Here is a 21039-nt window from a genome sequence, read left to right on the forward strand (position 1 = left end):
TTTTGTGCGTATTTACCATATTTACTGTGAATAAGGAACAGCATAAAAATAAGTTTATTCGGTATTATTGTTCTATATATAAAATGTATTTTTTTGCTGGTTATAGTCGCTATCGAAGCCAACTCCAATCTTCCCAGAGAAGGTCCCTGAGATCTTTGTTGAACGGCTCGTAGAATTCTCTGAGCTTCTCCTCCGCTCGCGGGCGTAACTTATATTTTGAAACGCGGCTTCTTGTTCGACCTTTGATTTTTTTTTCAAGACATAGATGAAATCTTGAGTCATCCAGATCGGCAACGCCATACATGTCATCCCACCATGTGCGCAGACACGACAGACCAGTGGCTCTGTTCGTGAAAAAATCTCGCCGTTGCAGCATCACTGGTACTGCTAGAAACTCTTGAATGGAAACAATAGTTAGACCGGGATCTTTCAGAAAGGATTCTCCATTTAATATAAGGAGGCGATCTTTAGGAAAAGCATTTACCCAGCGAGGTAGAAAGTATGAATACGCCCCTGTGAGGTAAGTTGTCAAATGGGCGTTCTTTTTGACTGCGAGTAAAACATCCTCAAATGCGTCGTCGTTTAATAGCTTTTGCGCTTGTGGCAAAAGAAGTTCAATGTGACGTTCGAAAGACATATTTTTGTACTTCGACCGCGGAAGCTCAATCTGAAATAGTTATGGAGGCTGAATTTATCGCATATAGGTCATACTTGGAAAACTGTAATTCTAGCAGTCTAATTACAAGGGATTCTCAACCTGTGGGTCATATGCCTATTTCAGGGGCACTATAATTCTATTAAATGTCGTTTTTTTTAATCTTTCGAAGGTTTGAAGATAATGAAGGCTCATTACGTTTTTAAAATTTTCAATGGAGGTCACAGAATTAAAAAGGTTTGGAATCCCTGGATTAGACTAAATAGAGCGGGATCCCTGTAATCACATTCTCATCTAATTTCTGAAATGTTTCTACGCTATAATTTTAATTCTAATCTGATTCCTTTTTTTGAATGCTACGGAATGAACTCCAATTTATACGAACTTAACTTGATTCAATTTCCAAGCTCTCACGAATTCGACAAAATACGGTGCAGCTATAATTCCAATTCTAATCTACTTTGGAAAATTCTAGCTAGAATTCTAATTCTAATCTAATTTGGAAAAGATGAAAATTTTCTAGTTGTCAAACTCTGATATAGGTAGATGATAAGAACGTCACGAACATGTAGTATTTTTAATTATCTGACCGAATAGCCGGATTTTTACTCAGCCTCTAGCAGTGCCACACTTCCACATATACCCTCTATTTCAAGTTGGAAATGAAACATCGTATCTGATTTTACCGCCGCTAAATGAACCTTTGTGACAACTCGTTACGATCAAAAGGTTGTTGGCCTATTTTTCAGGAATGGCACGAATCCCAAATACGCTTTCCTTTGACTGTGGAAACGCGTTGATTCGAAGCTAGCATACACCGGTAACCTTCGCTGAGTATGTTTTTGAAAACGCAGCCAACAGTGGCAAATATGCTCCCATATATAATCAAACTTCTTTGCATTGGAGTTGTCGGTCCCATACTGAAATTGCTATACCTAGTTTTAAATCAATCTAATATGCCTCTCACTCGCTGAATAAATTGTGGACATTTCATTCAAGTGCGTGATTAATTTGTCAGAATATATAGGCATCCTTTCCAGAAGACCATGTAGAATTGGGGACGGCACTGCTAACATACATAGTGGGCAACTATATAGAACAGAATACACCTATATAAATGAGCATGAGCATGAGCATAGATATATGCACAATAAGGAAAATGTCCTAAACTAGAGGAGCATTGTAGTCAATCAACAGAATGCGAAAAGTTTTTACTTTGGGATCTGGCGCATTGCTATTGATGGAATTGCGATATGCGGTATTGTGACAGCCCACCCATTATCGGTAGGGTTACCATTTGTCCTCCTTTAGGATGATTTGCCTCCTTTTCGGGAAATCAAAAATCTCCTATGAAGACGCTTAAATGTCCTCCCTTTCGGAATTCACCCGCTTTTATCGCTTTGAGAGACAGGAAGAACATAAAACGGCATAAATTACGTGAAATCTGCAATGCCGAAGCGAAAGCAAAACAGCGGTTCATGTCGACTTCGCATGCGGCAAGCGGGTGGTATTTCCGACAGACCCAACCCGGGCCCCCTAACCACGGATAATATACATTCACCTACGTTACCAGAAATCGGCATAACATTTGTAATTTAGCTACTCACCCGATTAGCATAGTCGGACAGAGACCGTTGAACTGGTTCGCACAGAATGATAATTAGTTTAACGCCAGGGCAATCCCGCTTGATAATTGACGGCAAGTCTTCGGGCAGTGATGTAAAATAAGCCGGGGTCTTGTCCACAATCAACTGTTGCGCGGTGGCGTTTTCCAGCAAAGATCTTAACGGAATATATATGCTACAAGAACTGCGCTGTTATGCATATTCCAGGACATGGAGCGTAAGCGGATTAGCATTTCCGTGCCATTATTGCGAGAAAGAAATTTTGTAATCTCGTTCTAATCTAATTTCCGGAATGTTTCTTTGCTCTAATTTCAATTCCCTAATTTTTGAAATATTTATACGCTGTATATAATGCGAAGCGAGCCAAATTTTCTGTATACAGACATATTCCATTCTACTACGGAAGAGAATGAACTCATTTGTAAAAACGATGTAGCTTCTAATTCAAATCTACTTTGGAAAAGCCGAAATCTTCCTAGTCATCCAACTCTGGATCGAGATAGGGTTTAGGCTCCACGTCCAAGTCACACATGTAATTACTCACCCAGAAAACTATAACTGTAGCTATCATCGTTTCATGTTATCAAAACGAGTATAAATTAAACTGTCTCTTTCTCTATTTGCAAATACCAAATTTCGCCACTTGCGAATTAGTCTTTGTTGTCGCATTGTGTGTTCGATAAAAATACTGTTATACTACTTATAATATTTCAAAAACTTGCATATAACTACATTGCTACATGTACCGCGTGTTATTAGACTGCGTACGTTAAATTCCCAGGGACAGGCCGCTGAAACTGAAACTGACCTAAGGGTGTTGGAACACAATCAGGCCGTGGCAATGAACTCTGCCATTGGCAGGCATTTAGCTGAGCATGCTACTTGCGCCAATAACTATAGTGACGACAGATTCTCAATTTTGGGTAAAGGCCGCACACTTTTCCACTTGTCCGCGCTGGAATCGACATTCATTAAGATCCATCAACCACGCTTATGCCAGCAGAAGGAACGTTTGCTTCACCTAAAAATTGGCCACTAGCTGCGCTCGCGGCTTGTCTGCACTCGATGTTGTTTTTGTTCGTATGACGTCACAATTGGCTGTATGCAATGTAGTTATATGCAAGTTTTTGAAATTCTCTTTATGCCGACGATTACTACTTATAATATCCAAGTCCTTTGTCCTGGTGTTTATCGTAATAGTGAGATTCCTCGCTCGTCACGAGTAGCGGGTGACTTCCCAAAAACACACGAAGAGCGCCCGTCCCGCATTTCCTTGCCCCGATGATTATTACGTCTGGTGTTCGATTTTGCTTTGGCTGTAAACAGCATTAGAATCAAAGCCAGGAGTGGGAAAAACTACAGCCTGCCGGCCCCATGAAGCCCGCAACACCGTTTTGTTCTGCCGGCGAAAGGCTCAAGAAACGTATTAGAAATATTGATAAAATGCATACTAAAATATAAATACTGCACGGATTCGATTAAATTTTTTCTTATTTTATTTCATCACGATAATTATATGTTATATTCTTATTATAGTATATTTTTACTTCATTGCTGACGTGATAGCCCGACCTCGAGGCCCACGCATTTTAAAATGTTTCAACTGCTAAACATCACAGAAAGTCAAAACGGGAATGATCGAGTATAATTTTACATAGGCCACTCTAGCAAGTTTATTACTTTGAATGCAGTACTTGATAAAAAAAAACTAATAGCGAGTGTGTTAGGTGGATTCATTCTCTGTAAGTGCAGAAGCATTTATATTTATAACATCTACATATTTTAGTGCTGGGAGCGATGAAGCTAGCATGGTTATGACGCTGTCAGCATTGTGTCTCCTGGAGTTGAACCAAAAGTAGAATCAGCGAATCTATAAAGAGATCACTGCTTTCAGATTCAAATATCTATCCTGTTCTGAGAATCAGGACAACCGACTTTCACCCGTAGTTTTGAAAAGTGGTTATGGAGGTTGAACAGCTGCGATGCGGCTCGCGAGTTAAAAAGTTTGCCCACCCCTGATCAAAGCGAACAATATACGAACGAACAATAAACAATATACCTCCAAATCGATTAACATCTCAAGGCGGCTGCGTTCGGCTTTCCTGATTTCAAGAGCCAATTCATTTATCCGTTCGGTATCTAAATGAGAGCGTTATAATATTACTATTGGCATGATATATTTCTCTATGTATTTTGAAACCACACATCTTGGATTTTATTGGGACCAAATTATGATCGGTAACCAACAAAGTAATACGATGTCGCCAAATTGAATTTTTACAAGCAACTTAAGTAAATCTACGACAATAACGACGTAATCACTGAATCGGTTATCCAACATGGTTGTTAACCTGCGGTAATAGTTTAAGAAATGGGATTTTCTATCTTATATGCCAATGACTTTGTGAAACAAGATCGCATATGGTGGTTTTGATGAGCTGGTTTCAAGGTTTCACCGGACAGGGGGCTATATGTAAAGAGAATCTCCCCTTTTTCCACAATTTGTAATTGCGAGATCGGAAACTGCATCACTACTGATGACGCAGTGGTGACAATTTATACGTGCCGGGAAAGTAAACAGCGCAAAGTTCGAACAAATATTCAGGTCACCATCACTATATGCCGAAAATAGGCCGCATTTTGTATGTTGGTTTCTGAAATACAGTTTGCCTCCTCGAGCTTATCTTTATTCACGTATTCCATATAGCATCACCCTAGATATCAAAGGTGGTCAGTAACGAAGTAATTCTACTTTTTTTTTTAAATTACTCAAGTAGTTTTCCTCTACTTCTAGTACTTACTCAAATAGATCTAGTTTTTGCTACTTCTATTTCATAATATTTTGTGATCTACTTACTTACTTTTCGCTATTTTCAGTATGTCAAGTAGAAGTAGTTTAATCATCCAATCAAGAAGATAGCCTGAGGAATTTCGGGGCTGTTTTCACGGATTATCAACATTTAATTTTCAGAAAAGTTGAGTAAAGCCAAAATTTTTGTCGCACTTCGCGCACGGTGGATATAAAGTAACCAATATGGTTTCACGAAAGTATCGGTCAATATAATTTAGGTAGCGGGTTGCATGGTTCCGTTCACACCGCATTGTCGCCCTATGAAATATTTCATCACGGTATATTTGGCCCATCATAGCGTTTGAAACTGATGTTTCGCAAGCTAGCATTTACTTATCATATCGTAGTCTAGCAGTCCATGGCATGTCCTAATCTGGAACAGTGGACTATGACTTTTTGGTAGCTTTAGACCGGTTTTAGCATACAACCTTTGACACTTTCCGGACTAAAGACATGAAGTACATTTTCCGCTTTTAGAAGTAGTAATTATATTCCACTATCAATTCCTAGTATCATACTTTGAGTTCTGATTGGTATCAGTTCTTTTGTCTGGATCACATACATGTTTAAATATAAAAGCAAGTGTAGTAATGCCTTTAATTTCCGGAAATAAAGCTACACAATATTAGGGTTACCATACGTCCTCTTTTTTGACTTTTTTGAAAGTATCCTCAGAGGACGCCCAAATGTCCGCTTTTTTTGAGATTTTGTCCACTTTTTTAAGAATTTTTGTTAAATGTTAGGCAAAATTGACTTAGATACAGTAAGTCGACACTGAAGTAACGCTCCAGCCGGTATTTCGGGAGCTGGGCCGTAAAGTTGACCTTTTTTTAGTCAACCACCTGATAATGTGAAAGAAAAACTGTATTTTGGGCGCTGAGCGAGAAAGTTGACCTTTTTATTTAGTCAACCGATCACGAAGGGGGTAAAAATTAGACCATTTCTTCAGGATTTTCCCTCAGTTTTGCTAGTCTGAAAATTTTGAAAAGGTGTCCTATTTTCGTATTTCCAAAATATGGTAACCCTACACAATATGGCATTTTTACGATCCACCATATTTTTATTGACGTTTACTAATCGCTCAAAGTGTTTACACCGTATCCAATACAACTTCTCCGTATTGCTCTTCGACTAAACTGTGGGCCTTATAATATGGGGGAGGGTGCCATACCATGATGTTTTCTAAAACGTGCTAAAACAGAGAATTAGTATCGCATTTCCATATCAATACTATCATTTTCACCCCATCATGCCGTGGAACGCTTATGCTGTCGAAAAATGGATACCTCCTGGTATGCATCAATATGAATCAAGACCTGCACCTCTCGCCTAGCTCAATTTGCAGCTTTTGACAATCAATGCGAACGAATTACGATCGTTTTCACATCTACCTACTTACTTGAGTAGATTTAAAGTCAGTCAATTCTACTTCTACTTCAAGTAGTTTTAGGTTGCTTATATAAGAAGTACTTCTACTCGTACTTGAGTAATTTTTTTTCGCTACTTCTAATTCTACCTAAGTAGCTTTCTTGATTACTTTGACCACCTCTGCTGGATATGCAGAAGACGAGACGACAAAGTTTGATATAGACATAGAATGCGCCGACATCATGATTTGTTCGAACAGGAATTTAGATAGGATTTAAAATTTCGGTGGGTCAGATTTGGATATGGAATTTCGAACAAAGCCGAAAAGGGTGGTACACGAAAACAGAACCTAATTCAGAATTATAGCGCGGTTATAAATCTTACGTGCATGTGCATACATTCCTACGTGCATGCATAATTTGGATTAAAATTTTGTACTCGATTTATACTGCGGTATAAGTCTGAGGTATACCTGCACCCTTTTCAGCCGTTTGGGTGTGAATACACACTATGCTATGAGTCTATTATATTTCCCTATACCTTCCTGATTGTTGAATTCCGACCGATGGAGCGGCTGCTGCTCAGTTTCCCGGTTATTTACATTATCACTCTTCCTAATATTGACTAACATTCGATAGAGTAGAACAAGAAGTGCAACGCTGACGATATATATTATCTTGGAACGCGTAGTCATCTAAAAATCGAACCGACGACGAGGTTTTGAACAAGAAAATGAGCAGATTCATGAGTAAAGTCTCTTTTACTCAATCGATAAATGCTTACTAAATGTTTTTTTTTCTCCCAAGACTCCCTTACTGGGATCGCGTGGTACGGTTCATACGTTTTCATTGCTGCAGTGTTCAAGACAAATCACTCTGTAATAACCAAAAAACACTGGGAGTGCATTACCTGACTCGGTGATGAGACGCAAAGTACTGACCTCCCCACACTCAACTTTCAGATCGATACCGACGTAGAATATTTGAGGTAGGCTTATCACCAAACTGTATATCTCGACTAACTTATTTTCTTAAGTTAACTGTGGGGTTTGTGAGTCTTGAACACTATTTCAATAGCGGCCTATGCAGACTTGGACAACTAGATTGTTCCAATTGTTTAATTAGACTAATTAATGCCGGTAATCCAATTTTAATCTAATGTGTGAAATGTGTGTTTGCTCTAATTTAATTTCTGATCTGAATTCTTATTAATTTTCCCGAAAATGCTATAAGACAGCTGTGTAGTCCCAGGGTTATCACACGCCCTCCTTTAGGGGGATTTGTCCTCCTTTTTCAAGAAAGCGAACATGTCCTCCGATGACACTCAAATGTACGCCTTTTTGGCAATTCTTCCTCGTTTATAGTTTTGACAGCCAGGCGATTGCACAGGCACAACTAAAAAACGCCGTAAATGACCCGAAATATGGATATCTACGGCAGTCACCGGGATGATTAGCAAGGATGACAAAAAAAGATTGACCGACTAAATTACGTTAGAGCGGGTCTTTCGGAAGTCGAGTTGAAAGAATGACCTTTTTCAGACAACACAACAGTATTTGCCGTGAAAATTTTCAAATTAACCGTTTTCCCGTCCGACATTATGAGTTTTCATTTCTGGATCTCGAAATACGGTAACCATATCATAGGTCGTGAGCCTATGGCTAGCGAGCCATATTTTTATTTTTGGAATTGATTTATCAATATTACATCAACTTGTTCGTAAGTTTTCATCACGACCAGGATAATTATTCTTGTGGCAGTTTAAACACGTTTCTGAGAGGTCAAGGTAATGTCGTATTCAGAGTTGGGGGCTCGGACCGTCTTTTTCAAAATCCTCAAATTTAAGTTGCCAAAGATGTAACTTGCAAAAGACCTATGTAACTCAAGTTTCGACTGCGCAAATAAGGCAACCATCATGATTAGTATACGAGTTTACGATCTTATAGGTACGAAATTATGGCGGACACGACGAATCCCACGTAGTCAGTTCGAATTAGTGCTACTATGACGTCACTAATTTTCCATCCAATTAATTTTCAATTGACATGTTCGGCTCTTTGGAAGTTCAAATGGAAAATATAGGGATAATATGGCTCTTCGGACGAAAAACGTTTCCGATCCCTGTCTTACTTCGTTCGCAACGAGCCAAGATACCTAAAACGGAAGATTTTGACATAAAATATGGAAATTTGGACATGTTTTGACCTCAAAGTGTGTAAATTAGGTGTTTTCACACATAATGAGAGAATTGTACTACTTATCTTCATTTCTGATTGTAACTGTCTGTCCTTACGAAGTAGTCTGACCTGAAAAACACTTTTTTGACTTACAAACTTACAAATTTTTTCATGAAAAAACTTTATGTTTGCGAAATCTGGACCTGTGAAGAATTCCAGTGTAGTTACATCATCTATTACGGTAGAAGTAATTAAAATTTGTTGGAGTGAAACGAAATATACTTTCCTACATTCTACAAAATATTTTTGGACTTTGTAAACGATTTGGACAATTGTTCTCACTTAACGCCACAATTTTGACAAAATTTTGACTTATCTTGACATGTCAAAAAGAATATGCCCAACTTATGAGAATGATCTTTGATTTGATATGAACTGAACTTGATCAATTTTCCAAGTTTTCGTAAATTCAGCAATTCTAATTCTAATCTAGTTTGAAAAAAAACTGAGTAGCTATAATTATAATTCTAGCATAATATATATATATACATGGAAAAAACTACGTCGCTCCAATTCTAATTCTAATCCAATTTTGAAAAGCTGAACATTTTGCAGTTGTTTAACTCTGCCTGTATGCATGCGAGAGAGGGAACTCCTTCAAGGCTTAAGAGGCTATTGGGGGTATGAGAACTTCAATCTGCAATTGAATAATATATTCATATTGAAACAAAGCAGAAAATATTAGGGTTTCTCTCAATATGAATAAATCATTCAATTGACTATTACGTCTTATCCTGGCCACTTCCAAATGTAAACTGCACCTATGGCGGCCACAATTGTCACGATGTTGAGAAGCAGCACTTTGTACTGTCCACTGAATTCGTTTCTTCCAATCAATCGATTAAATGTATATTGTGACGTAATATTTATAGTTACATAAGTTACAGCTTGCCAAACCGTTTGTGGTAACTTATTCGATACATGCAAATCGAAGTCATTTGATTTGGTTATGCGACTACGGAAATATGTATGAGCACATGATGCACTTTTGGTCATATCTCGCTATCATCCTCGTGCGTGCTGTTGTTCTGACGGATCATATCGGTGAGCCCTACGATAACGTATGACTAGGGCAAGTTTCTGCAACTTTTGTAATTTTTTTTACAGCTTCCGACAGCTTCTTAGATACTCAAAATCTCTGTACGATGATGTTTTAAGCTGTATGGAGGGATTTTATAGTGCAACTTTTTGCATCTTTATCTGTTTTTCATACCAATTTTTACTGCAACTTTTTATCAAATATTGCGGTAAAATGTAAAGGAGTGATTTAAAAACATGCTATAAACTATTTGTAGTATGGTTCTATGCTCTTTGATTTGCATAACAAGGATCTAAATGATGGGTCAGCTGTGCCTCACTTATATGACACAATGGCTTGCAGGCAAGAAGTTCAACTACTCCTGCCGAGAAGGACCGTGTCCGAACAATATGTAAATAGATTACTTTATTGATTATGTCGTTTAAATTTGAGATAGTTTCCCATTTCACGAACGCCCAGGCGAGATCGCCGATAATTACCTTTTCACAGGATCACCTTATATTCAGGCCAGCCAATTGATGTTGTTAAAGTCGCCAAGAGTGAGTGTTTCTGCAACGCTTTGGGTAAAGTTTGCAGACCTAGGAGGTTTGGGTTTGTTGTTTGACTTGTTTTAGTGGTAGTGGTTATTGCTATGCTGTTTGGCTTTTTTGTGGAAATTTATTCTCGCATTGCGTGATTTTCTTGCTGTGTACCGGGAAAAATATAATTTTGACTGTCTCGCCAGAATGTCCGTGAAATGGCAAAATAACAAATTTGTCATACAACGGAACCTTTCGAGTATCTCATACCCTACTAATTTAACAAAAATTATAAATGCAACATTTCACTGCAACTTTTGTCAAAATTAAGTGCAACTTTCTCGTGATTTTAGTGCAACAAAAACTTGCCCTACTTATGACCTTATGTGGTACACATAAACACTTGGCACGCCTACGCCGATAAATTCCATTGGAAAAATAATTACTGAAAAAACTTGTAGAGTTCATTACCATAAGCAAGAGGATGACAATGTAGCATTCTCATGAAAACCAGAAATCAGATTTGAATTAAAATTAGATCAAAAAACACATTACAAATTAGATTTTAATTAGATAATCGGCATTTCGATCTACTAAGTCTGATTCAGGGATGGCCAACTTGTGGCCGTAGAAGGAAATTTGTGCGGCCGTCGACACGCGATTCAATTGGTAGGTGTTGACGGCCGTCGACATGGAAATTCAATTTACGAATTGACTCCCGAATTTTTGAGAGATTTTAAATAATCTTGAAATTTTCTTCGCGTACTGCACGATTCAATTGGCCTTCATTTTCGATTTCAATATAGTAGCGCCCTTTGCAATCTGAGCCCCATAGTACAGATGTGAACAGCAGAGGAATTTGATGCGCGACATATAGAAATATACCAACTTGGATTCGTGTGCTCGACACGATACAAATTTGTACCTGGTACGTTTGGGGGACTGTCAGTATCTTTCCACGATACCGACAATCCTGGTGGGAGGTCAAGAAATAACAGGATGCAACAAAGTGAATAATAACAATTGACCCACCCGAAGATGAATCATCATTTGTAACCTGCCCATTTTTTTGAAAACACCCCTGCATCAACTCGTACCAGCGAATGTGATCAGATAGTCTGAGAAAGGATAAATATTTGATAATAATATGTGAAACTACTAATATTAATGACGAAATTCATTCATGAATCTGAAAAATTTTTCGCTCTTTTGGCGCGACCCTATCAAACCCCGGAAACTATTCATAACATGACCATTCGCGATTTCGATGCTTATAGGAGGACGCATGGTAGCCCCTACCCCCTCTGCACCTCCACATTTCGATATACATTGCGATTCTGTATGATACCTCATCAGTTTTCCAGTTTCACCACCATATGTGAACTGTGCCGCAATTCCTTCCGATGTCTTGTTATTTTTTTCTTGCGTACCAATCCTGAATATTGATACGAATGACGCCTGGTGATGTTGGAAGAAGTAATACCACGTTAGGCCTCTGCCATATTTTCAGCATCCAAAAAGTAAATAACATGGAAGTAGAATTGTTACATCTGAATCTGATGATGTTTTACAATGCCTTGTTAGTAACAAAAAAAAGCGAAGCAAAATATACAAAAGCAGACAGGAAAACAGCAAATGAAATTTCTTTATGAGATTCAGCCCATAGATAATTTGCCGTAGCCCTAACTTTCTCCGATAAGAAATGATCACTATTAACGAGTTGGGGAAATTGTTTGTAGGTAATATCATTGAAATTAAATACAACTATCAAGATGCCCGAAACTGATCCAACTAATAGGTCTGTTAAGTGCGAATCTGCGTCGAAAAATTGCGACAGATCCTCGCGCGTAAGAAGGCCCAGATGTTGAACGATGTTTGCAATAACAATAAAGAAGGTCGCGTTGGCTGGGCAATTTGTTGGAAAACCGTCAATTCAGCATGTTTCATACCTATACCGTAATATTTCTAGAAATAAATACATCGTCCCGTCTAAAAGCCTTGTTTAAACTATAATAGACTATCTCGAAATGCGAATAAAGATGACATTTCGGCATTTTGGAGCGTCGTCGTCGAACCATTGACTTTTCATGAGAAAAGACGACAAATCTTCCTAAAAGAGGACTTATGGTGGAGCTATACACCATGTACGCGACTTCCCTGTGGGAACTTATCTTAAACATCAGTAAATCTGTGAAAATCAAACGAGACAACAGCAAACGTCTACAATCAAGTTTTATTCGAGAACATGAAAAAAGGTTTGTCAAAAAGTGAGTAACTCGCAAATTCTAGTTTAGCAGATCAGCGTGTTCCGAGAAAAATATATTTCTGCCCCCCGTCGGACCTGAATAGAATACACAAGAACATAATTGCCCGATTGAATATAAATGAATTCTTTAAAATTACCACTCAACATACCTACGCTGCACCGTTTTCTGTAACATCGTTTGCACTTGACGGTTTTCACGAAATCATCAAAATCGCCCATCCCCGGACACATGCCGCTGTGCAAGTCTCTCGCGTAGAAGTAGCAATTTAAGCCACGCAGCCCTGTGTCAGGTACAAAACATGAATCCGAATGCGGAAATAACGATAGAAATGGATTTGGTACGTAACAAGCTTCGCGGACAGCAAAGATGAGAAATCGTTTCTCATTTCGACACATGCCTGTGCGAATTAGCTCAATGCGCTGGGAAAAACGGGAAATTCGGGAAAACTTCCGCGTATAGTCAGGGCGTGCGTACACACCAAGTTCGCACCCCTTATCTCTTTTTCAATGGCAAAATTGCGATGCCTTTGGCTACATTTCGGAGGACTACATCAGGGACGGGCAACATACGACCCGATAAGGGATTTTGACCGGCCCGCTGAGAGTTTCTACCATGAAAGTAAAATTCTATTCTGAAAGTATTAACAAATTTTATGCGTCACAGAATAATTCCAAGTTTGCTAACCTGAGAAAGATGAACAATGGACATGAAACTACTTGCTCTGTTCTGGTCTACAAACTTTTCGACCATTACCATTAATGAGACATGGCCGCGTTTCAAAATAACTGCTGTTCACGTTCAGTCTTTACCAAGGGTTTTTACATGCGACATTCAGTCAGAGTTCAAAGAACTTTCTGACAACTTTGACCGACCACTGATGACAGATTGACTTCGACAGCTATTGTTGCTAAATTCAATAAATACTTTTTTTGGTCTCTATGCTTTTAACTTAATGTTTGCGTTACGATTGATTCCTTGCATAGGTGGCTAATTATGCGATTAATGTAGGCCTATGTATTTTGTAATCCGGCCCGCCAAGTACTTCATTTCCCCATATCCGACTCACCGAGCGGAGAAGTTGCCCGCCCCTGGACTATACAATTTTTCAAGTATTTCTGCGGCTGTTATTGCACTATCCCCTATTTTAATGCTCATATTAAGCAAAACTATGTTATAAAAAGAATGAGTGATACTGTATGAATAAGAACAACTCGAAAATATGAATCGAAGGCGAATCGATTTCCTGCAACATTTTGGAGAAATGGCAAGTACATTGTACAACTATATACATGGTTTTGTTTTCAAGGACAACTCTCATCTTTAGGTCCTAATCGGTGGTAAGACTGATTTTGGGGAGAACAGAGAAGCTCAGATATGAATATATGAATGCGAATTCGTGTTTCATGAAATTCCCCCTTCAAATGGACCTCACAAATAGCCCCTTCCCCTAATGTTCTTACTATCCAAAATTCCCAATGATGCTGTGTAACTATATTTCCTCTCACCGCATGTCTTGCCAATCTCGTTGTTGCATGCGGCGTCAGGCTCGTTGTTACATTCATGAAAGTCGTAGCATTTCTTCAGGCATTTCGAAGTTTCGAAGATCTTGACCTTCAACTCTATTAGTAAATGATTATGATTATTATTTGTCGATATGCTATTTCATATTACAAATGGCAATGGAATAAATCAGTTTAAATATTTTAAAATTCCTGGCCATCGTCAACTTAAAGGTTTCATATAACTACATCAGTTTCTGTCCTCGTTTTGATGTCGGAAAACGACATAATGTATGTTACTGACCAAATCACGAAATTGTCACCTACTGTCATCAATACATTTTTGCCTGCAATTCCAGCACGGGGCGAAGGTGGCAGTTGCGTTTGTTGTAGAGCAGACTTCGGCACACGGAGAGTGGATGGAGTACTGAAGACATTCGTGAAAGAATGGAGAACAGGAATCGCCTGAAATATTGCATAAAGGGCTTCAAACTCTGTCATGCAGCTCTACTTATGTGACTTCTTATATGTAGCATAGTATTGGTATTCTGCTGGTAACAACAATTGAGATGAACCGAACTATGTAGATTTAGTTCATCTGTATCATTCATCAACTGCTCAATGACACTTTTTACATGAGGTTTACTGATACAGAAGTATACAATGCCGCTAACCTACGTTACATTACATATGTTCATTGATGTAGCAGCATGCTATCATGATAGAGCATTAGAAAATAAACATTGCTCATTTAAAGGTTGGCGTGGCAAGATTGCAACCAGTCTCTAACCATAGATAACTAACGTACGGGTAGATGCGAAACATCTGACTACACGGTTGGGTAACCAATCATGTCATAGAGATCGGCATTGCTGCGGCTGTGAACAATCGGAACGCCGCGATAGGTCATTGTTATGGTCTTTTATTACGGCCCTTCGGTTGTTCGCAGCGATGCCGATTTCGACTTTTATAGGCCATTTTTGGGTGGTTGCGGTGTCCTGATCAGCAGTGTTGGGATGAGTTGAGTCATGACTTGACTTGACTCGAGTCACTTTGCTAAAATGACTTGACTTGACTTGACTCGGCGCATCAGAAATGCGGATTGACTCGTGACTCGGAGCAAAATTCACGAGTCAATTTCAAGTCATCAAGTAATCGGGATCGATAAAAATCACAGTAACTGGCATATGTTCGTATTGTGCGCGAAGCGCGGGTTTTATCCGTGAGAGCGATCAATCATTCAATGATCGTGCGTTTTACTGAGCCTCCATTGTTCTCTCACAAATAATTCGACCGCAAACGAAGTGATCGAAGCTTACAGCTAACGTTGTCGTGAACTAGTATAGGCAGGGTTGCCATACCGTCCTTATTTCTAAGATTTGTCCTTATTTTGAAGGGCTCGGTCTTAGAAAACTCAATTGTCCTTATTTCTAAGAAATGTCCTTGTTTTCGACTTGCGTCCTTATTTTGTCTTATTTTCAACAACTACAGAACTTCGATCGTTTTCCTCAGGTATCTATGTTGCATAATAATTTAAATTAAGCTTTTGCGTTGAGATTTTATGACATCATAAATGAACGGAACTCCCGTGGCGTACACACCACAGGATTTGACTATAGATAACTGACTAACCGTAGGTTAGTTATCTATAATTTGACTTCTAAGTGTTGAGATAGCTAGGGAAGTGAGTGGTATAGCTATAGAAATTAAACATGGAACGGCAACGACCGATTTTGCAGCTTCGTTCCGCTTCGCCGAGGCTGGAGTGGAGAATTGTTTTGCGTAAGCGACTGTAGGATTTATGGCAATCCAAAAGCTATCTTCCCGAGCGCAGAAATTATTGAATCTGGTCTTGATCGAAAGCTACTGTTGCACCGATTCCGAGAATATAAATTAAAATAATGATCAGGGTCTGATCCACCTGGAATCCGTCCTCAAAGTCCGAAATATCGGCATTGTTCGAACAATCGGAGAGTCGCAACGGGTCATTGTTATGGTCATTGTGTTGCGGTTACCCGATTGTTCTGAACAATGCCGACATTTCAGACTTGGAGGACAGATTGTAAGTGGATCAGTGCCTGATCAATATTTTAATTTATATTTTCGGAATCGGTGCAACAGTAGCTTTCGATCAACCCAGATTCAGTAATTTCTGAGCTCGGGAAGTTAGCTTTTGGATTGCCAGAAATCCTACAGTCGCTTACCAGAGATGAGCGGATTTGAAATTTCTATGTCCTAATCCAATCCAAATCCGAACCTTCAAATCCAAATCCAAAACCTAATCCATAACTTTTTCATATTCAAGTCCATGTCCAATCCTAATCCGATTCCAACTGGAAATTCAGAAAAAATACTAATTTATGCAATGGAGCGATTCGAAAATTTTCTTTCACAACCAACGATTCACTTGATTCAAGATAACTTGGTAACCATAAGTACAATAATAACTGATCTGAATAAAGTTTGTCGCCATTCGCCACACGACATTTCAATCTCCCAGAAAATAGGTGAATCCAATCCAAATCCTAATCCGTTCTGAAAAAAATGTCTGATCCAAATCCAATCCAAATCCGACAAAATTTCGCAAATCCTGTTTTTTCAAAACCTAATCCTAATCCATGCTCATCTCTGTCGCTTACGCAAAACAATTCTCCACTCCAGGCTCGGCGAAGCGGAACGAAGCCGCAAAGTCGGCCGTTGCCGTTCCATGTTTAATTTCTATAGGTATAGCAGTTTCAGCTGTAGCCTACAAAGCTATCGCAGCGGACGTCCTTTTAGCAGTAAACGATAGCATAGGCACCAACTTGCGAGTTTGCGTGCGCCAGCAATTAGGCGAATCTACGCGACCGCGTCAGAGACGTCGTCGCTATAATCAGAAAACAGTTGTCGCGAGGCGGCTGCTCAAGGGAAAAGTGCGGCACGCGACGCTATTCATAGCGGCCGCGAAAAGTTGATTCGAATTAAAAACATAAAGCCTACTTTTGAACGGTGATGCGTGGATTAAAACGACAGGCTGTAAAAACTAAACCGCAAATTCGTTTAATTTGAAGCCTGTTCAATAATATGCCGCGATTACGCAATCGACGTACCTCGCATGCGTAATCCAGATTCAAAATAAAGCCGATGTAGCAAACGGTGCCGTAGTAATTGAAGTCACAAGAAGTCTCTCTTTCCTTATAGTTTAGTATTAAAGTTGAAGAGTGTTCGTTCTTGTTTGGCGAAGTAGGCCAAGGAGAGGAACAGACTTAGTAAAATGACAGTCAAACACTAGTTAAGGTAAACCTAGACCTGAGCTGTCGTGAAATCCATGAAGCACTTTTTAAAAACAAGGAGTTGCTGGAGCAGATTGTTTCCGGTAAAAAGTATGGAATGTGATATGCCACGGCTCGTATAAATACAAAGTACGTGAAAATCGTATTTTAATGTTATCTAATTTTTCGACTGTCCTTATTTTTGGGTCCATATAGATGGCAACCCTGAGTATAGGAGAGTCATTTAATAGCAAAATGTCTATTTCTGTTCTCTGTTCTTACCTTAACCAAGCCTCTTACTTTATTGAAATTAAATTCGAATAGTATATAGTGGGGTTACCATATTTTTGCGCGCAAATTCCGGACACTCTTTAGCGCCCACTAGCGGACTAGCGGAGGTATGTCACATTGTCTTTCAATAAGAAGTCACACTAGCACTGCTTTGCCCATCGACCATAGGTGGTCACTATCCGGATCAGAAGCTGTTATAATGTTCGGTCGGTGCATTTCTATGGTTGTGTGTTCTTGTAACCAGGATCGCAACAACATTTTTTTCAGCCCCCTCCCGTCCAAATAAACACTGATCTTGAGCCCGCCATAGGGTAATCGATGCAACTTCTGGGGACTTACTATATACATACATATAGTTTCTATATGCATCTGGTCGTTAACGTTTGTGAATAAAATCAGTCTATATTATTGCTTCTTCCATGTATTACTATAAAATATTGATCCTTTCTCCGCCCACATGATAACAGTTAGCGGTGGAACTGGTGGAGGACGATAACTTCGAATATACGGGGAACGAAATTATACATCTTAAGGTCATGTCATGTCACACGGTACAGACAATTTATCAGCCTAAATGCAGATCCGCACCAGCAGGTTGCACATCCGGTGGTATTCAACCTTTCATGGTCGCAACTCCATTTCTAATCTAAAAACGTTTTTTGGCCAAGCCTAGAATTTGATAAGCTGATTCCTGAAAAACGGTCAGCACCATTGCACAGACTTACTCACGGACTATATTGGAAGCTGTTTACGTTCACATCTTCGCAAACCCCAGAATAAAGACAAACGACCCCCAGGTTTGGAGCCAATATCTTTGACTAAAGCATCTGAATGGCCTTAACCAACTCCAGTAATATACCGTTGTACCATAATTGCGATTACTATTAGATTTATTTTAGTAAATGATGGCTATTTTAAACAATGCATATTAAAATCAATGATCGCGACACTATATCGCGCGGAGCGCGAGGAAAAATTTTAAGTGGCATAAGTCTGCCCAAAAATAATAACTTTCTGTTGATTTACTAAAACATTTTGATCCCATTTTAAACCTTCAAAATTCCGGATATTTAGGCATATTTTAGAAATTTCTTCCGGACGCAGTTTTAGCAGTGAAATTCCGGACGTATGGCAATCCTAATATATAGTCCTCAACCATTGTCGCAGGCTCGATTTGTATCATATCAATTTGTATATGGGTAATGTATCGCATATTATCAATTCGTTTCTCTATTCTCTATTTTGGTTGGTAACTATAAACTGAGGCTATGCAATTACTTACGTAGTTTAGCGATACAGCGCCTTCTTGCGTTTATCTATTTATCTCTATATTCGTTCATCGGTTCAAAATCATTGAACACGCAATCTGTATTTCAGACAGCTAGCATAATTCAATGACGTAATCATGCCTCATACTTCGAAAAGGCAACTTGACTTGAATTCTTACTTGACTCGTGACTTGACTTACTCGACTTGACTCGAGTCACCTCCAAAATCGAGTGACTTGACTTGACTCGAGTCACCTTCAAAAATCGATTGACTTGACTTGAATAGAGTAAAAATGTGCAATGACTCGAAATGATTCGTGACTCGAAGGTAGTGAGTTGATCCCAACACTGCTGAAAAGATAATAATATATATTGTTTGAATCAATGTGACAGTAGTTTTCGTTCAAGAACAATTTTCATAAATATTGCTCTCGTGTCGCAAGTTCTAAGATTGAGTTTGATGACGTTTCTCATTTCCTTGGTAGTTGCAGGCAAAGTTACAAAAACAACGCTACGAGAAGTTGCAAAAACAAGACATACAATATATTTGTCAGATGCAGCCTGAATATGTTGCGATTCTCCTTAACTTTTACTAATAACATTTTCGAATATAATTCAATTATTAGGTCTGCTAAGTTCGAAATTGCGCTAGTCACATTGCGACACATTCCCGAATGTAAAATGACCCAGACGTTGCGGAGAATGCGGAGCGATGTGTGCAATAACAATCATGAAGGTAGAACCGGCAGGGACATTTGTTGGAAAACCTTTTTTAAGCCAGTAATTCAGCATGTTTCATGACTACAGTCATTCTTAGAAATATATACGAAATACGAAAAAAGAAGACATTTGGGTAATTGTGACCGTTCTCGTAGGACCGTTGACTTTTCTTGATATAAAAGGGCAAATCCTAATAAAAGTGTTCATATGGTTAGCCGTAGTAACATAACAACATATTTGAACACAAAGTTACGAGAAATTGGTAGCTCACTACAAGTTCTGCCCAGACATTCGACGCATTTGTCGGCGTACGCGTCGATCATAGCTAGAGATCGGTCGATGTTTTGGCATGACCCTCCCTCGTCACATCCTTTGAAACATTTGATCAGGTGTTCTGAAACGTAGTACCACGGCCTACGCAGTTGTGGACGTCGCCTCCCCAATTCAGCAACCGATGCCACGACGCCTGTGAGTAACCATGGGAGTATATTACTCGGACAAAGTACTACAGGTCGTTTAGAGGCAATAGATCATAGCAAGAAATATTCGCATAATGTAGGCTACTTGTAAAACAGGAATTTCATTATCATTGATATTGAATTGAAATTCACAGGCATTATATAGGACAATGCCAATCTACACATATAAACGATTTAATAGCAAGCAATAATGTGTACTTAACAGTGACGAAATATGATTATCAAATAAGTGATTAAGTGTCATTCGAGATTCAATAATTTAGGACGGAATCGAACCCAAAAATCCTTCTTGCTTCGGACACAGACTATATTCATTGGAATTACCTGTCACAATAGTCATTTATGCCGTTCTATATGACTTTACTGATACCGATACGATTGTTTATCTACAATGTCCCTATAATTCTTACTGGTTGTGTACGATTACTCCTGACGAGTGTAAGCCGAAAATATTCGGGTTCATTTCAATATGGATAATATATATAAAATTCTAATGTATATTGAAGTTCTGTATCTCCGACGCAGTCTCTTCAATAATAACTTTGAATAGTATATTCATATTGAAATGAACCGGAAAAGTTTTGGCTGACACTCGTCAGGGGTAATCGTCAGCAACTAGTAGACGATTACCCCTGACGAGTGTCAGCTGAAAATATTCGGGTTCATTTCAATATGAATATACTATTCACCTGTATATTGAAGCTCTGTACCTCCAAGAAGCTGTTCAAAGAATAACGTTGTACATGAAAAGTATACTCACCAGACATAAACATGTATATGACTAATTTCACGAATCGTGACATACTTTATCTGTCTTGCGAGTGTGTGGTCGCTACCTCACTGTTTGTCAATAGTCCTGCTTCCTTTGGCATAACTTATGCGACTGCTGTTTTTCGCATTGAGACATCAGTGTGATCTGGATTGCAGAAAAAAAAATGAAGATGATTTCCAACGCCAAGTATACAATGTGCA

The 21039-nt window shown here is 38.9% G+C and overlaps 2 protein-coding genes and 1 long non-coding RNA gene across 6 annotated transcripts; 1 reads left to right on the forward strand and 2 right to left on the reverse strand.

Annotated features, from left to right (window-relative positions):
• On the reverse strand, positions 1 to 9506 carry LOC145432994 (heparan sulfate glucosamine 3-O-sulfotransferase 1-like). 3 transcript variants are annotated; one of them, XM_080309864.1, is made up of 8 exons: positions 7440 to 9506; positions 7283 to 7374; positions 7040 to 7193; positions 4340 to 4419; positions 3439 to 3596; positions 2263 to 2437; positions 485 to 667; positions 258 to 396 (listed from the first exon to the last, which is right to left on the reverse strand). In XM_080309864.1, exons 2-8 carry the CDS (start codon positions 7346 to 7348, stop codon positions 388 to 390), a joined length of 825 nt encoding a protein of 274 aa, XP_080165990.1. In that variant the 5' UTR covers positions 7349 to 7374; positions 7440 to 9506; the 3' UTR covers positions 258 to 387. The 3 variants fall into 3 exon arrangements, with proteins under 3 accessions (XP_080165988.1, XP_080165989.1, XP_080165990.1); XM_080309862.1 differs by having other exon boundaries at positions 1 to 667; XM_080309863.1 differs by having other exon boundaries at positions 1 to 667; positions 7283 to 9506.
• A 171-nt stretch (positions 9507 to 9677) lies between these two features.
• LOC145433000 (uncharacterized) lies at positions 9678 to 14551 on the forward strand. 2 transcript variants are annotated; one of them, XR_013913026.1, is made up of 3 exons: positions 9678 to 9779; positions 10281 to 10359; positions 14418 to 14551. It is a non-coding gene; the product is annotated as an uncharacterized LOC145433000 (long non-coding RNA). The 2 variants fall into 2 exon arrangements; XR_013913025.1 differs by having other exon boundaries at positions 10281 to 10365; positions 14418 to 14545.
• LOC145432997 (uncharacterized) lies at positions 12507 to 21039 on the reverse strand. Its single transcript, XM_080309867.1, has 6 exons — positions 20828 to 21039; positions 19860 to 20054; positions 14386 to 14523; positions 14065 to 14178; positions 12708 to 12839; positions 12507 to 12633 (listed from the first exon to the last, which is right to left on the reverse strand). The coding sequence occupies exons 1-6, from the start codon at positions 20868 to 20870 to the stop codon at positions 12578 to 12580; spliced, it is 678 nt and encodes a 225-aa protein (XP_080165993.1). The 5' UTR covers positions 20871 to 21039; the 3' UTR covers positions 12507 to 12577.

Source organism: Botryllus schlosseri, chromosome 2 (assembly GCF_051294905.1).
Source record: "Botryllus schlosseri isolate E-star chromosome 2, Bs_hap1, whole genome shotgun sequence".
NCBI classification, from domain to species: Eukaryota; Metazoa; Chordata; class Ascidiacea; order Stolidobranchia; family Styelidae; genus Botryllus; species Botryllus schlosseri.

Excerpts from the sequence above, each read along its gene's own strand:
- LOC145432994 (XM_080309862.1), bottom strand. The coding sequence starts at position 7,348 with ATGAAAACGTATGAACCGTACCACGCGATCCCAGTAAGGGAGTCTTGG. Across the intron at positions 7,194-7,282 it reads GGGAGAAAAAAAAACATTTA|ATGACTACGCGTTCCAAGAT; the intron begins GTAAGCATTTAT and ends TTCGATTTTTAG. Across the intron at positions 2,438-3,438 it reads AAAGGACTTGGATATTATAA|ATCTTTGCTGGAAAACGCCA; the intron begins GTAGTAATCGTC and ends TATTCCGTTAAG.
- LOC145432997 (XM_080309867.1), bottom strand. The coding sequence starts at position 20,870 with ATGTCACGATTCGTGAAATTAGTCATATACATGTTTATGTCTG. Across the intron at positions 20,055-20,827 it reads CATATACATGTTTATGTCTG|GCGTCGTGGCATCGGTTGCT; the intron begins GTGAGTATACTT and ends GGTTACTCACAG. Across the intron at positions 14,179-14,385 it reads GCAAAAATGTATTGATGACA|AGTTGAAGGTCAAGATCTTC; the intron begins GTAGGTGACAAT and ends ATTTACTAATAG.